The sequence below is a fragment of the Primulina huaijiensis genome, chromosome 1, assembly GCF_012295235.1.
Source record: "Primulina huaijiensis isolate GDHJ02 chromosome 1, ASM1229523v2, whole genome shotgun sequence".
Taxonomy (NCBI): domain Eukaryota; kingdom Viridiplantae; phylum Streptophyta; class Magnoliopsida; order Lamiales; family Gesneriaceae; genus Primulina; species Primulina huaijiensis.
In genome coordinates, this window is record NC_133306.1 from 26463666 (window position 1) to 26480621 (window position 16956).

Consider the following 16956-nt stretch of genomic DNA (forward strand, 5'->3'; position numbering starts at 1 on the left):
GAATGATCCATTTAAAGAATTTTGGTAAAACTTAAATGGAAACTTGACTTTGTCCATCTCTGTGAGACAGACCCAGATACCCCATGCTCTCCTGGTAGACATGTCATCTTCATTAAATGAAAAGACTAATGGGGTTTCATTTGTAGGAGGATCCTTTATAAATTTTTGAGAATTCACGTCTGGCCTCCTTAGCTTGATAAAATGAAAGGCTTCGTGTGAGCCTTTTCCTGCTGGTTCTGGTGCTGCACTGAAAAAGTATAGCTCCAAAACATCTCCTCTGGACAAATGATCATTATTTGCCCAAGTATCATGAACAGCTTCCTGAATCCATTTGGGTAATGCTGATATCTCCGGGAAGCTGGGCGAAGTAGTATAAACTGAGGCAAGAGCCCCAAATTCATACCAGGCTTTGACTTCCTTTGGATATGAATTTTGTTTCATCCATACCCTAGGATATTTTCCTGCAACATCAACTCTAACCATGGCTGGGTTGATGCCAATTCTTGTGTTTAATTTCTCCCAACTCTGTTGGTAAACCTGAAATGAAGAAATTGTAGTTTCATTAGTACCAACCTTAGTTTTACCTTTGTCAGTACGAGGCCTAAGGTTGATCTCTCCCTCTTCAATCCCCGAGGTGAAGGGTTGACTTGAGGACTCGAGATAAGGATCTGGAGTCTCAATTTTTGTTTTAGCCGACTCATCTATAGATGATCCCGAATTAACACTTGTGCAAGGGGTATTTGAATCCCCCGCTACAGGTATAGAGTCCTGTACTCGAAAACTCTCCATTTGGGAAACCAATGGTTTCTCAATGCCTTGGAGGATAGGCCTTTGCATTACAGACCATAACTGAGTATATGCCTGTAAACATCCTGTAATTCGATCAGAGACAATTCTCTTATCGGCTTGTTGTAGCCTTCCCGCAACTTCTGCGTTTACGGCCAACTTGTTGAACTCGGTTTGAAGCATTTCAAGGTGTTCCCTCAAATGCCTCTGCATCTTGATAATAGCATCAATGTCAATGTTGTCCATCTTNCAAACTATCATCCCATCATGTTAGCTTGTATGATCGTTTTTCAGCGAAGATTGATAATCCGGAAATACTGGATAGAGTTTAAAAAAGTATATGAACTTTGGATCAGAAACAGAAATTAGATCTATATATACATGACAGATGATTAAGTATTGTTCGAAACAAGAGAATTTTGTGCCAATTTTTGTCTGTTTCACAACCACACAAAAACCTTGTATAGCTGAAAATGCACAAACTCTAGCCGAAAAAAAAAGGACTGGTGGCTACATAAAATCAGCATCATCTTCATAGTCATAGTCAACCTCGCTTGATTGCCTTCTCTTTGCCTCTCTTGGTCCTCTACCTTTCTTTGGTTTTCCCCTGGCAAATGTAACAAGCTCATGATTAATATATCGTTTAAAAATGTAGTTTGCAAGTGTCATGGATCCTCACCAGATTAATACGAGGTCATTAAATGTATCAAAGCTGAGGATAAATTAGCTATGAGAAAAAAGATTACTTACGGTCCATTAGCTGCTATACCACCATCCCATGCAACTTCTTCGGCCTGATACACAAAGTAAATACCGAAAATCATATTGTAAACAGATAATGCTTTCCGAGAAAATGAATAGTACCAAGTCCCACAATTTTAATTACAAAACTATACGTCCATGCAATACATAAATGAAGCAGTCGAGAACAGAAAAGATAGATTCAATAACCACAACCAAAATCGATTTAACACATACAGATTAGGAAATAAAATAAGGAATCAAAAAGTCTCTGGTGGTAGCCAATCTCAAATTTGATGATGGCTTGCTTCAAGGTCTAACGAAAACTAAATCCGTGTAAATCATCTGTTAAAGTATCCACGTGTGACAGATACAAAAATCATGAAGTTTTGAAGTCTGAATATCTAGTAAAACCTATCCATAAAAAAGAAGAAAAACCATAAACTGAAAAATTCAAGCCTACTGTTTTCATTTCAAGTATCCTCAGAGCCTGCGTATGCAAGAAAAATGAAACGCAAGTTTCCAATAACAATCAAGCATACACTTACGTTTGATCCAGCCACAAGAAATAATATTTGGAATACGTTATAAAAAAGAGACGAGAGAAGTTAAAGGCATACAGCCGGTGAAGTGACTGAAGATAACGAAAAGAGCCTATCTTCAGGCTGAAACTTCCGAGATCGTTTCAAGCTGCAATGTAAATGTTAAGAAAGAGGTAGTAAAGAACACCACTACATCATTCATGGGTCATAGTTATTATGAATGTGCAAGAAAAAGCAACAAGTACCTGAAATGAAGACATTAAAGAAACTTTAAAACACGAAACGAGTCGAATGGAATCAAATCCAAAACACACTCGAGAAGCAATTACTACTGCCAAATTAGCATTGTTTTTCAGTCAAATTTACCTTAAACGCACAAGGTGGCGTATTAATTCACACACTCATCCACTTTTCAGCATATTTCTGAATAAAAACTAGAGATCAAGAAAGGAAAGCATGCCGAGAATATCATTACAGTGCAGTATTCTTGGAGGATGACAAAAACCCCTCAAAACCTTTCAAAACATTGCCACATTGGCTTGGATCCAGTAAATAAATCGTCTCCATATCATATACCTACATAGTCACGTTCAAGAAACAAATAAACCAATTTATGATCACATAAATTACAACCATACAAAAAAAAAAAAAAAACTAAAAAATGAACCCATTATTTCACCTGTTTCTCTATATTCCGAAGTTCTTCGTGCAGTTTGGCTCTCTTGCAAAAAAGGGCAGTCAGCATCGCAGAAGGGTTTGAAGTAGTTCGTTGTCCTGTGAAAATCGGTCAAAAGGAACGAAAGATTGGGAAACCAAAAGATACGATTGGGATCTAAACATGAAAAGTGTAGCTAAAATGGTCGGCTTACCTTCAGAATCCATGTTGTGACGAGATTAAATGGGCTACGATCAACGTTGTATTATTGTTTCTTCCTCGTTTTTGTGTTCTTTGCCTGCGCGATCAAGAAACCATGAAACGGGGTGCCCGAGGAACGTCGTCGTTTAGAAGGTAAAACCCCTAATTTGAAATTTTGATAACTTTGGTTAAAACTATAATTCCCAAGAAAGATCTGAATCCCGGCCCCTTTATTATTTTGAATTTCATACAGAATAAATTTTTTTTTTTATATATAAAAAATACAGGAAAGTTTAAATTTTTTTAAACACTGTTATTAATTTGTATACGTAGTAAATAAATCAATTAAACAAGTGTCCAGGTTCCCATGTTTTTTGCAATTTTTTTTATTATTAATTACATCTAAAAATTGAATGATATAAATAAATAAAAATAAATAAACACTTTTATGAATTTAAAATATTTTTGAAATAAATAAGATATGTTACACCAAAATTAGTCAATCTAAGTCTCTTTGGTTTATAATATAGTAGATACTATACATTATGATTATATATGGAAAGAGCTAAAAATAGTCATATTAATAATACGAATAACGATGAATAATATGAAATAAATTACTAGTATTATTGTTTAGAAATATAAAAATAACGATTTGACCAATAATAATAAAATTACAAAAATAATTTAGCGAATTAACCGATTGACTAATATGATTAGAAACTCGGTCCAATTTTGTTTTTGTTTTTTAAATGGTTCACTTGCTTGATTTTATTTCNTCCACTCTTTCAATGTTTATATAGAATTTCATATTAATTATGATGAATTTCAAGTTAACCAAATAACGAAAATATTTGAATTTTATTTTATTTTTTTTTGTAAATAAATAAGTTATGGATTTGAGATTTTTACAATTGATTTGGGACTCGTGTCTCAAAAGAAATTTTTTTTTTAATAATTTTTAAAAAACAGTATGTGTATCCAATAACATTTTGCTTCGTTCTTGTCACTTTCCAATAATCAAACTGGTTTATTTCTCTAGAATTTTTAATTTTTGTGATGTTGCTTCATCTTTGAATGACGTGGATGATGGATTCTCATTGGAATTACGGATTCATTCAGAAATCATGAACAATTCCTATTCAAAAAAAAAAAAAGAGAAACATGGAGGAGATTTTATGCTATAGGAAGTGTTCTGTTGCCGCTACCAGCTTCCTCCTCATTAATGTCCTCGTTTTCGCCCGACATCTCCTCCAGAGACTTTCCCTTGGATTCAGGCACCAAGAAGGTGAACAACAAGCCTAAAAGATTGACAACACCTAACACTATCAGCGAATTCTTCACCCCGATGCCAGCCGGATATCCGGCATCCGCCTTTTTCAGGTCCTGGTTCTGTGCCAGGTACAAGAACCCGAACGCACCTATTATGGCCCCCAATTTCCCAGATGCAGCTGATATCCCGTGGCACGTCGAGCGCAGTCTGGCTGGGAAGATCTCGGCTGGCACGACAAAGGTTGTTGCGTTTGGCCCGAAATTGGCGAAGAAGAAGGTGAGTGAGTACATGACCACGAAGCCTATCCGGTTATCTGGATGAGTCCAGTGATTGTAAGGGAAGGCCAAAGCAAACATGAAGACCGTCATGAAGAAGAAACCGATTATTTGAATGGTGAATCTTCCGATTACATCGATTAGCGCCACTGTTACCCAGTATCCGGGGACTGTGCTGCACAGGGCAATCAGAGTTTGAGCCCTGGCGATGGTGAAAACTTCTTGAATTGTGTTCATGGTTTTAGCAGGAGGGATCCATCCAATTGCACTGAAAATGTCTTTCTGGAACAGGTTCTGGCTGTAAAAAGCAATGTCCAGCAAAAACCAGGTGCTTGTAGTTCCAAGCAAGTGTAATCCATGGCGTTGGAGAAATTTTTTCGAAAACAACCCGTACGCCGCCTTCTGCTGCTCCACCCTAGGCTGCTCAGCCTCAATATCCACCTGCAGCACCTTAGACATATCCAAAGCAGCCTGTTTCGCGTTCTTGGCCACCAGGGCCGTGTAACGGGCTGTTTCCGGCATCTTTAGCCTCCAGTAAAATGTCAGCAAAGCAGGGGCTGCACCAATCATCAAAATAATCCTCCAAACATAATCTGCCTGAGGAATCGAGGAGGCAATCGGATCAATCTCGTAAGCCGGCGCCTTGAATCTGGCCTCAAACGCGGTAGAAATAATCATACCAAATATCCCTCCCGCGAGAATCCCAAATCCTTGCATAGCAAACACCGCCGCGATAAACGCCCCCCGAGTATTCTTGTTAGCATACTCCGACATGATGGTGGCCGATAGCGGGTAATCTCCTCCGATACCAAAACCGAGCCAGAATCTGAAGAAGCACAGAGTAGCCATTACGGATTTCGCGCTGCTCCCGAAAGAAAGACCGGATGCAACAGAGCAAAGGCACATGAGCATGAGGGTGACACCGTAGACCTTTTTCCGGCCCATTTTGTCTCCGAGCCAGCCGAAGAAGAGCTGCCCTGCCAACGTTCCGCAGAGAGCAACGCCATTAACGGCTGCCGATACATTCGGAGGCAGGGTTCCAGGCTTCGGTGATCCGTCGACATGGTAGTATATGCGGCCGAGCATTTTGGTGACGAGTGATATGCAGAAGAGATCGTATGCATCGGTGAAAAATCCCATTCCCGCGATGATGATTGCGGTGAAATGGTACCATTGTGTCTTGGCTACGTCGAGAGCATTCAGCACTTTCAAATTGTCCCCCGACATTGTTCCTCTCTTTTTAGCTTATTTATTTCTCCACTGCCTCTTTCTGCAACAAAATTTACGCCATGAAATCAAATATATATTGCTATGAAAAAATTACTAAATGATGAGTAAATTTACTGAATTTTTTGGCAAAAAAATAAATTAAATCAGAGTATTAACCGAAGATAAATACCGCACAATCAATCGTCTACTTTTAAGGAGTGTAATTTGTTCGTTTGGCATTTGTAACCTATTTTTACTCAAAAATTTAATGATCATATCATATCTTCTCCAAATTTTCTTGAAGCGAATCTGGATCTTTAAGAAATCAGATCGAAGACTGTTACGAGCACCTTTGCATGGAACAAGAAAAAAACAAAAGATCCCATGAATACAACCCACCCAACAAAAACATGATGTTAGATAAAACATAAATAAATAATATCGATCAATACTTACATCATGCGAACATATTACGTGATATATATACTTTCAATTTTCGAAACCCAGAAACTAAAACTAATTAAAGAAAAAATCAAGAAATTTAAATCATCAGTGTTAAAATATAACAAAAATTAGTACTGATTTAATTACCTTCTTATTTGTGAAGAAAAAGTACTATTGAATTAGAGAATGTAATTTGATAGTATGGTTTTGTGGTTGTAAAAGTATTTGGAGGTGAAGTGAATACGGAGAGGTTGTGGGTATTTATACGGCGGAGGAACCTCAAACCACCTAGGATCTTCGCCGGAATATTCCCTGCTTTTTCGGGTATCCTCGGTCATGCACGAGTCAATATTTTGAACCACGTACGTTCTTTTCATTACAATAGATAATCTATATTATAATAATCACAAAATCATCACCTAAAGACTAGATATTTTATTATAATTCAGTAGTAAAAGTTATGTAACGATATTTTGTTGTTGGATTCATATTTATAATTTTTTCATATGATGGTAATTATATATATATATATATATATATATATATATCGAGGTGCAATAATTGTTTTTGATAGAAGAGCAATCGAAACATGACGCTTGAACAATTGTATCGTTTAAAAAATTTGATTTGCACCGTGACCACCGATCACAATTTTTAGTAAAACGATAATCGTTCGGTCATACACTATATATACATATGTTTGGGTTAAAAATTTCAGCTAATTATTATAATTATTATTTTTATAACCGAAAAAAACACTGATGAAGGGTTATAATAGTTAAGAAGATGTGATGGTATTAAAAACAAAATAAAATAACGTAATTTTTGCGATAGTTATATGAAGAAGATAGTCTTTTTTTAAAAAAAATTGAGGGTTAAAGTTGGACGGTAGTCGATAATATTAACTTAATAATAATCGAATCAAATATATTTTAAGAGACAATTTAAATAATAAGACAGACACACGTTCTATTTTCTAAAGTTTGTGTAATATTTATTAAAGCACATATAATCATAAAATTTTATGTTATTTACACAATTGTATGTTGGGAAAGATAACAATATTTAATGCATATTATAACAAACTTTGACCAACAATTTTTTTCATCATGGTTTTACCTAGATTTTTCCATCAAACTAAAATCGCGAGTCCATTATATTGGATATTCTATAATTAAATATAGTTTCATCCAATGAATTTGGAAAGCGAAAATTATTTATGAATTTGATTAAAATAAAATAACTTGATTTTGAAAAAGATTTGATTAATGAATTTCAAATGAAACACATTTTTATGTAGAATAGTTTTCTTATGAGACGGTCTCACGAATCTTTATCTGTGAGACGGGTCAACCCTACTGATATTCACAATAAAAAGTAACACTCTTAGTATAAAAAGTAATAATTTTTCATGGATGACCCAAATAAGAGATCCGTCTCACAAAATACGACCCGTGTGACCGTCCCACGCAAGTTTTTGTTTTTTATGTATCCAAAATTCATTCTAATTATTATTGCAATGCTTACTTTGATATATATTAGATTTAAAATTCACTTATTTGTAATAAAAAAATCAAGAAATATGAAATCAGCTTTTCAAATACATCGATTCAAGTATACCAAAATACTTATAATTTTTTTTTTACAAAATTTTTATAAAGATTTTAAAAGTTATTTTAAGAATAAATATGTGGTTAGAAAAATATTCTATGATTTTCATAAATGACTTGATTTCTAAAATCACTAAAAAACACATGATCTCAATTGTTTTTAAAAAACTATAATAGGAAAACATTTTTTAAATAATATTTATCAAAATCTTTTTATAAAATATTATCCAAACACATACTTGAAGGTTTTTTTTTTTTACTTATAAAATACTAAAAACATTTATAAAATACGAACCAAAAATTATATGATATTATCCAAATACATCCATTAGTGATCGCCTGTACGTAATCACATTTTAAAAAAAACTATATTTGATCACATTCAAAATTAATACTATTATATATAAATCATTTTTTTCCGAAAATTCCAACTTATGGTGGAGACTCGACAATGATCTTATATTTTAACATGCCACTCGTGTAAGCTGAAAAAAAGAAGATCAATTCACGAGTAAATAAATTTCTAGATTTTAGCTAGAAGTGGCTAGGATTCTCAAAAATATTGAAAGAATAATAGTATATCTTAAGTTGCTTTCCGGGAATTACACCATTGGTTCTATATTCATCCATTGTCCCTGGAACTGAACATTGCTGAAGCATACTTGTGAGATTCGGGTCACGGTGTTCGGGCATTCCGACGATTAAACTCGGATCCGGGCATGGAATATGGTGATTAATCAACAATATATAGTTGAGTTTTACTCAATTCTCCATCAAAATATCCGGGTTTAAGCCCCAATGCTTCACCAAAAAGATCCAATATCCTCAACAGAAACTTCCTCCCCTCTAAGGAATACTTTCCCACAAGTTCCCTCAAGGTAAGCCAAATAAATTTAATAAATCTTGAAAACTCAGGGATCATATTAGTGAATGAAATATTGAAATAACATGCGAATCGGGACCCATCATATACCGGTATCTGGTAGGGTTTTCGGGCAACAGGCCGATGTCTTCGATAGGATGACAACGGTGGGTAAAATTATCCCTCCAGTGGTGAAATTCTTCTTTTTCATAATCCATTGAGCTGGAATAGATTCTACACTTTCTTTTGAAGTCAGTAGAATAAAAGCTCGATTTGAACTCCGGTGACATACTGAAAAACCCCTGGATTACGCGCATTGTTTCGTGCATCAGGCTTTTAAGGGATTCCATGGTTGATCACCTGGAAACAAAATTTTTCCTGTCAGAATTTTATAGCTTCTTATGGAAAAAAAAAGCTACGAATTCGTAAAAGTTTGATGCTTTGATACATCAACTAGTGAACCTGGAAGATACCAAATTTTTGACATTCATTCAAAATCTCGACTTTTCGCCATTTCATGAAGATTCATAACTGGAATGTTTTTGAATAAGGGAAAGAACCTCCATTAATTTTTATTTATATATGATCGCGTGAGGATTTATGAATCTAGAACACTGATTAAATAGTTGAAGAATAAAAATCATCAAGGCTAAAGTCTATCATAGGACGACATGGAAATTTTTTCAAAAATCATATATTTCATTTCAAAGGTATACACCAGCAAATGGGGTCGAGTACCACCTGTTTATCTAGCTACTAAAAATCATTAAAAAAATTTGAGGCAAAAGAAGAAAATCATTAAATTTGGGTAATTTCAAATGATGTCCTGGAAATTGGTATAATTTGTCATTTTATTTTAAATAATAAAAGGAAATTATCCCATAATTTTTCTTAGTTTTTTAGTAATTAAATTGCTTTCAACTCAATATCAACTTGGATTTGATTATATCTCTAGGAAATATGACTTTCTAAACATAAAATTTCTTTTTTTTAGTACTTGGGGGCAAATCTGTCTATTTATTATTTCTGTAATTTTCTCACATTTTTTGGGCTTTGGCTTGTAGACTTTGCAACTAATAGACCAAGGCCTAACATTTGATTGTTAGGTATCCAATCGTAAATATCACAGTCCAAGGTTCGTCAATTCACAAATCAGTTCTCGTAAGATTTTAGATTATTTTTTAAAAAAATTATGAGTAGTTCTTTTGTGAGACGATCTCACAAATCTTTATCTGTTAGACGGGTCAAATCTATTGATATTCACAATAAAAAGTAATAGTCTTAGCATAAAAAATAATATTTTTTCATAGACGACCCAAATAAGATATCTGTCTCACAAAATACGATCCGTGAGACTGTCTCACACAAGTTTTTGCCAAAAATTATTGCTTGTTTTAGTTTGTGAATGAGCAAACTCGATATCATAGAATTTAAATCTATAATTTACGTCATGTTATATTTCATTGAATATAATTTAATTACTTTAATTGAATATTTAGTTTATGATATGTGATATATAATTAACAAGGTCATTTGATTAGTAGGAAAAACCATGTACGTGTTTTGGTTGAAAATGAAAAAAAAATATCAGTCATGTTTTTAACACACTTATATTTTATTGTTACTAACTAACACATCCGTTATTTCATACGTCGTCATCGACCGAACTAAAACAATATACTTTTCGAGTTGAGTGAGATCCGTTGAACGACGACACACATATTGCATGTATAAAAATCAATGATATTTCTATGCATGAAATGATCCAAAATATATATTTAATTTAAAGGTATTTATTGCAGTACAATATTTTTATTTGATTTAATTTACCACATTTCGTTGACAAAGTTGACGAAATATTTAGTGAACACCAATTTGGAGTTTGTAAATAGTCTCGATCACACAATTTTTTTTAAAAAAAATTTGGCATTAACTTTTATTGACACGCTTAATTACTCCAGCGGTAAATACTGAAAATCTGCAGATTTTTTTTTATTACTATTTCAAAAAGTCTAATAAATGAAATCGAAAAAATTAGTTTTTTTAACAAAAGAAATCAAGAAAATTGAATTTAGCTAATAAATGGGCAGATGTTGTAAACGGCTGGTAACATTTATATCATATTGACGTGACATATATTAATTAATGATGGTGATGTGTACTAATTATTTTTTTCAAACAAAAAAAAAGTTTCATTATTCAGATTGTTATGCAAAGAAAATAGATAACCTAATATGACAAAAATAATTATGCTTTCGTTATGTTTTTACAGAAATATTTTACTTTTATTTTTTTCAAAGAAATTAATATATTTTTTAAAGAAAATTCGAAATATAGACCATTTTGCGAGAGGAAGAAAATAAAGTTTGGATATTGGGTGACAATTAAATATTTTGTTTATTTTTGAAAGTGACAACTATAGAATTATAATAACCAAAATATTAATAAATATTAAATACATAAGTAATTATCAAGTAGACACATACGTTTGGCACAATAATAAAAAAATAACAAAACTAAATGTTTTATAGAATCAAGAAAAAATATTGATATAAATTTTGCAAAACAATGTCTTTCAAAGCTGGATTCAAGATTATAAAATCTCCCCTCGTTTCCCTCGTTAAATAATTTAAGTTAGTCAACTATTATATATTATATTATATTTATTACATCATATATTTCTCAGAAAGTCACCTCATAGTACGATAATAAGCAATTGTTTATGTTAAGATCTAAATAAATAAATTTAAATTTTTTTCCCAATTTCTCAAATACATTAAAGCACCTCCTTTCATTGAATCATTTCTAATTCGCAACTCAGCATATGTAAATTGTCCATTTCATTTCATTCTCCGAACTTAATTATCTTCAATGGAGAGATCACAAAACACACCTGAAACTCAATCTCCTCAACACCTTTCCAACAATGGCTTCCCAATAATTGCCATCTTAATATTAGCCATAGCAGCCACAGCTTTCCTACTGATCAGCTACTACATTTTCGTGACCAAACGTTACTTCATATGGCAACAACTCGACCCTTTACGACGTTTTTCATTCAGGCGAACACCACCGAGTGTAAATCCGTCGGCATCTCATTCGCCTTTGTGGCAGAATCAAGGGCTCGACGAATCGCTAATTCGGGAACTTCCAACTTTCCAGTATAGCAAGAGCGAGTTTGGACACAGCAGTGCTCTTTGGAGATGTGTGGTGTGTCTGACAGATTTCCAAGAACATGAATTGTTGAGAGTTCTTCCCAAGTGTAATCATGCATTCCATTTGGATTGCATTGATTTATGGCTTCAGAACTGTTCCAACTGCCCTTTATGCAGATCGGCCATTTCAGGCCGTAACCGCTTCCGGTTTGATAAAATATTGGCGCCTAATTCATCACCTCAAGATCCACAGCCAATGGTTGGAAGTGAAGAAGATTTTGCAGCGATTGAACAAAGTGGGGAAGATGGGAATGGTGGTTTAGCTAATAGACAGCAGGAAAGAATCAATTTGAGCAGTTTCTTGGCACAACCTAGAAGCCATTCATCAAGAAAGTTCGAGCAGAATGTTGGGAAATCAAAACCAAGACAATTTCAGCATGTTTCGATCATGGGAGATGAAAATTCTCACTTTTCAGTTCAGCCCATCAGAAGATCTTTCTCTATGGATTCCGTGGTGGATCGCCATGTTTACTTGTCAGTTCAGCAAGAAATTATAAGGCAAAACGGGGATCTTAGTCAGGTTAGAAGCAACGAAGAAAGCAGCGGCAGAAGCCAAAGATCGTTCTTTTCGATTCGACATGGAAGAGGATCAAGAAATGCAGTTCTTCCAATCGAGTTTTAGCACGCAAAAGGAAAGTTTCCTCCCTCAACTAAAATTTTGCATCCACCCCTTCGTATAGCAAATGAAATAAAAAAGCAGGCACAGGCAAAAGGAATTGTTACACTAATTTTTTTCGTGAATGAAAAATATTTTGTTCCATGTTTGGGTGATTTCTTTATTCTAGACCACCAGGCGTGATTGAGGAGCCAGCGATATTGCAAATGGAGTCGAATGGAAAAAAAATGAAGTTCAAGATACTGCGATCTTGGGGAAAAGATCAGATCCTAAGCTTGCAAAACTCTCTTCAAAAATATTATTTTAACCGAAATCCCACATGCTCCAAATACTATTTGGCTTGTATAATAGTTATACAATACTTAAAAAATATAGAACCAGTTCACTTTTGCAGCTAAATTTGGTGCTATATTAACCAAGTAATTGTCATTTTCCTGAAAAACGTGAAGCAGTTTCAAACAATTAATAAGAATGTATCATCAAACATAGCAAAAAACTTGAAATGAGCAGCAAATGTAGCATCAAATGGGGCTCCCCCCTTCCCCCCAAGCCATTCAAGCTGACCTTTTACATGCACATGCTTCTTCAAAATTGTTTAATACTGACAACCAGACTTCTATAACCCTTTTGACCAGTGAAGTGAGAACATGATCCATGTGACATAAACTCCACTCTCCAGGCAAAAATAATATTTTTACTTGTTTGGGTCATTTTTTATTTATTCACAATATTGGTTAAACTTCGAATGTAAAGTAAAGAACAGCAAGACATGTTTATAAAACATTTAATCCAGAGAGAGAGTTTCCAACATTGAATGTGCATAGCTTCATGAGAACAAGACACGAATCAAATTCAAACACTAAATACTTATCAGCAGCATATACTAAACCTCAGGTAGCTTCAAGAATTGCCGAAATACTTATCTGATTGTTTTGAGATAAAAACTTAAAAAGGCAACTTCTCCAAACTCCATATAAGCATTATTTATTGTAAAACAGAATTCCGCCGTACAGTGCATTGTATCACCTTTCCACGGCTGGGTTATTGTATTCCAAATCATTTGCAGTTGAAGTTTCATTATTTCGAGGCAAAGGTAATGCCTTCATAAGAGATTCACAGACAGAACCACTAGCTTTGTTCTTTAATTCCTCGAGAACTTGTACAGCTTCATCATATTCATCGCGTGCACTAGGTCCATGTCCCTCCCAGCCTTCAACTACTTTCTCCTGAAAGTTAATCGCTAGTGGATAGCTGCAAAATTGAAAAAAAGAGGTTCAGGCGATCACAATTTTTTCCCAACACAAATGAGTGAAATTGCGCAACAGGCACATCTAAATGGAAAAAAATATTAGAATTCGCAGGATCTAAGATATCTGTCCTCTCATATAGAGCAACCCTATATCAATGACTGGAATACGCGGAAAATTGGCTACATATCCCAAATTGAAAACAATTTCATGCCAAAATACAGGACGAAATCATCTTGCAAGTAATTTACTGGCGTTTTGAATCAAGGTTTTAAATACTGCCACTTGATCAAGCCATTGGACTAAAAAAATTAGTAATGATGCATAAAAACTTCATATCGAATTGGAAATTTTGAAGTGAAATTCAATCAAATCATTAGTAGATGTAACAATATCTGGATACAATTGAGTGATTACATTTTTTTCCATCTTTTTCTCAAATATAATCAGATTTTCACATTTATATCTCAAGTTCTACGTTTAACCACATATAGAATAGAATTAATAAACTAAAAGAGACCTAAGGTTTCGCAACATGCCATGCCATGCCATTGTGGGCCACCTCTAATGCCTCACATGCAGAAAAATGAAAAATTCTCGTTCGCCTTCTAATATTCACATCTGAGGTGATAATTTTTTCATTCCATTAAGACCTTGTAGCTTATAGCCAGAAAATTGCAGGTGAAACAGCACCATACGACTAAGCAATCTATTGACTACAGTTTCAAATGGATTCTGATACCAAGAACTTGACGTAATTTGTGTACACAAGTTTAACTTAGCATAATGCTAATATTTCAAAATTAGTCTATTAAAAGTTTTTCTGAACAGAGTAACTCGGAGTACAGAAGAAGCGTAATCAAGGACCTCAATACAAAACGGAAAATCATGCCCAGATAAGACGAAATATCAAGCAAGCGATAACCAAATCGAGAATCGAGGAAGCAGTTCTCTGGTATTTTTACCTTCCTATGGCTGCATATGCTTTTGAAATGTTATGGCATGCTTCTATTGAATCAGCGTGATGAGGTCCAAGGGAAACATCCATGATATCTTTTGCATATGCAAAAACCTGAGCAGCTGACTGGGGTCTATCTAATTCCAAATAAGCCGCCCCCAAGTTATTATAAACATAGCCCACTCCGTAATGCTTGGAACCAAAACTCTCCTTTAATCTTTCTGCCGCATCTTCCAAGAATGGGACTGCCTGTTCCACTTTCCCTGTTAACAGAAGCAGCCAACCAATTCTTGCAGATACACTTCCTACTGAATGTTGTTCTTGTGGCAGCTTCTCCAGCATCAATAAAGCTCTCTTTAACAATGAAATTGGAGTCACAAATTCATTCATGGACTCATACAGCATTGAGATTTCCATAAATGCCTCAGCAACAACTTGAGGAGAACTTCTCTCTTTCTTGTCAAGAATCCCAGAGGAAATTTCCAAACACCTCTTCGCATCGGCAAACTTGTCTTGATTACAAAGTGCTTTGGCCATGGAAATAAATATCATAGCTCGATCCTCGCTCTCTTTCTCAGTCTGCTGAACAACCCCCTTCAAGGTACTAATAGCTTCTTCATATCTCCCTAAGGCAATCTGCATATTTGCAGCATCAATCTCTGCTCGCAGCAAATCAGAACTACGACCCCATTTCTTCAAGACCCTCTGAGATAACTGATTCTGTTCTAACGCCTTCTCATGCTCCTCTAATCCAGTGTAAATAACTCCCAGAAGTCTCCTATCATGGGCAACCTCCACCGAACTTTGCCCCAACTGTTTCTTATGAATCTCCAAAGCCTTCAAACAGAATGGTAACGCCTCCTTGAAATTCAAAATAGCAACATAAGCCTCTGCAACATCCCTATTAGCCTTACCAAATTCCCTGCTATCTTCCTCCAAAGTTTTTTCTTTAATTTCCAAAGCCTTCCTAAGATGAATAAGAGCCTCCTCTCTCCTCCCCATAGCGGTCTTCACATTAAATAATTCAAACTGAACAGCATGTAAAATAGGCATAATGTGATCCGAAGCGTAAGAACTATCCCCCTCTAACTTACTCAACCCCCTTATCGCCCTATTCAAATAACTCAAACTATCATTAAACCTTTTCAAATTAAAACAAGCAGAACCTAACAATTGTAAAGTCATCGCAAGAGGTAAAGATAGCTTGCTGCTGTTGCTGCTATCATCATCATCCAAAATTCTCAAAGCCCTTTGAGCAAAAGAAAAACACTTTTCCGGGTCCTCACCTTCTTGATCAAGTTTAAGCCCTAACTTCAAACAGGCCAATCCCAGTTCTGTCTCATCAAAGCACGCTTCCATATCTTTGAAAGCCTTAAGCATATCATCAAGAGACTCCGCAGACTCAAAGGCCTCCTCAAGCTCAGATTTTTCCTTGATTTTCCTCTGCCTTGAGGACATCTGGGGCACATTTTGCGACCCTGTGTCAACGGAAGTACTGAAATTCTGAGATGGGATGACCCGACACTCATTCAAATAAAGGTCGAGGAACAGCAAAGATCGAAACCTGGTGCAAGATTTGAGATTGGCTTTTGATGGGTGAGTAAGAGAGTGATAATTTGTGGTGTTTGCAAAGTCTCTCGAAAGAACAGAGAATGGAGTTGTGCGGTGGCATTTTCGAAGGTGAGAGAAGAGTTCGGATGTAGCTCTTCTCATGGCCGTGGATTTGACGGCAACTCTTAGAAAACTCTGCTCTGTAGTATTCTGTTGGTAAACCCGCTGAAAACCGGGGTTTTTTTTAAAAATATTATAAATTAATAAAATTATTGTAAAAATATGATAAGTTCTAAAAAATTGTAAAACTAATACCGAGATTCAAATTTTTTATTATTATTTTTGTTTTAACTTTTTTTTAAAAAAAAAACATAAAAGAGATATCGGGGATTGATTGTGCAAAACCGTCACTATTGGCGACGGTTTACAAAACCTGTCGCTATTGGCGACGGTTTTTAAAAAAAAGTTAAAAAAAAATTAATAATAAAAAATTTGAATCCGGGACAGTAAGTCCCGGATTGTACTAGTTTTACAAATTTTGAGAAGTTGTCACATTTTTACAATAGTTTTATTATTTTATAATATTTTAAAAAAAAACCCGGGATTTTACTACCTACTCCTGTAAATAAAAAGTAAAACTCTTCCAATATTACGTCCTTAGTTTAAAATCGTTAGACCTCTTAATTCGATTTATAATTATCATGAATAATAATATTTTTTTATAAAAAAATAGTAATTTTCATGAGTTGGGTTGAATCGAAGATTCGTCTC

General features: G+C 34.7%; 4 protein-coding genes and 1 pseudogene across 4 annotated transcripts; 1 reads left to right on the top strand and 4 right to left on the bottom strand.

Annotated features, from left to right (window-relative positions):
• Positions 1–1132: 1132 nt before the first annotated feature.
• LOC140990230 (uncharacterized) lies at positions 1133–3096 on the bottom strand. Its single transcript, XM_073459834.1, has 6 exons — positions 2939–3096; positions 2749–2843; positions 2545–2645; positions 2148–2217; positions 1537–1580; positions 1133–1393 (listed from the first exon to the last, which is right to left on the bottom strand). Exons 1-6 carry the CDS (start codon positions 2949–2951, stop codon positions 1297–1299), a joined length of 420 nt encoding a protein of 139 aa, XP_073315935.1. The 5' UTR covers positions 2952–3096; the 3' UTR covers positions 1133–1296.
• An 888-nt stretch (positions 3097–3984) lies between these two features.
• LOC140990224 (probable inorganic phosphate transporter 1-7) lies at positions 3985–6348 on the bottom strand. Its single transcript, XM_073459821.1, has 2 exons — positions 6274–6348; positions 3985–5743 (listed from the first exon to the last, which is right to left on the bottom strand). The coding sequence occupies exon 2, from the start codon at positions 5698–5700 to the stop codon at positions 4102–4104; it is 1599 nt and encodes a 532-aa protein (XP_073315922.1). The 5' UTR covers positions 5701–5743; positions 6274–6348; the 3' UTR covers positions 3985–4101.
• Positions 6349–8270: 1922 nt separating this feature from the next.
• Positions 8271–11297, bottom strand: LOC140973046 (hyoscyamine 6-dioxygenase-like; annotated as a pseudogene).
• Positions 11298–11388: 91 nt separating this feature from the next.
• LOC140990251 (RING-H2 finger protein ATL1-like) lies at positions 11389–12571 on the top strand. The gene has a single exon (XM_073459855.1). It carries the CDS (start codon positions 11470–11472, stop codon positions 12433–12435), a length of 966 nt encoding a protein of 321 aa, XP_073315956.1. The 5' UTR covers positions 11389–11469; the 3' UTR covers positions 12436–12571.
• Positions 12572–13107: 536 nt separating this feature from the next.
• On the bottom strand, positions 13108–16413 carry LOC140990240 (protein KINESIN LIGHT CHAIN-RELATED 2). Its single transcript, XM_073459843.1, has 2 exons — positions 14642–16413; positions 13108–13680 (listed from the first exon to the last, which is right to left on the bottom strand). Exons 1-2 carry the CDS (start codon positions 16345–16347, stop codon positions 13452–13454), a joined length of 1935 nt encoding a protein of 644 aa, XP_073315944.1. The 5' UTR covers positions 16348–16413; the 3' UTR covers positions 13108–13451.
• Positions 16414–16956: the final 543 nt, after the last annotated feature.

What these genes read in the sequence shown, in the direction of transcription:
- LOC140990230 (XM_073459834.1), bottom strand. An exon ending in CTTCAGTCACTTCACCGGCT is followed by an intron (nt 1,581 to 2,147) that starts GTATGCCTTTAA and finishes TTTGTGTATCAG; the next exon opens with GCCGAAGAAGTTGCATGGGA. An exon ending in GGTATAGCAGCTAATGGACC is followed by an intron (nt 1,394 to 1,536) that starts GTAAGTAATCTT and finishes TACATTTGCCAG; the next exon opens with GGGAAAACCAAAGAAAGGTA.
- LOC140990251 (XM_073459855.1), top strand. Translation starts at nt 11,470, where the DNA reads ATGGAGAGATCACAAAACACACCTGAAACTCAATCTCCTCAACACCTT.
- LOC140990224 (XM_073459821.1), bottom strand. Translation starts at nt 5,700, where the DNA reads ATGTCGGGGGACAATTTGAAAGTGCTGAATGCTCTCGACGTAGCCAAG.
- LOC140990240 (XM_073459843.1), bottom strand. Translation starts at nt 16,347, where the DNA reads ATGAGAAGAGCTACATCCGAACTCTTCTCTCACCTTCGAAAATGCCAC. An exon ending in GCATATGCAGCCATAGGAAG is followed by an intron (nt 13,681 to 14,641) that starts GTAAAAATACCA and finishes TCAATTTTGCAG; the next exon opens with CTATCCACTAGCGATTAACT.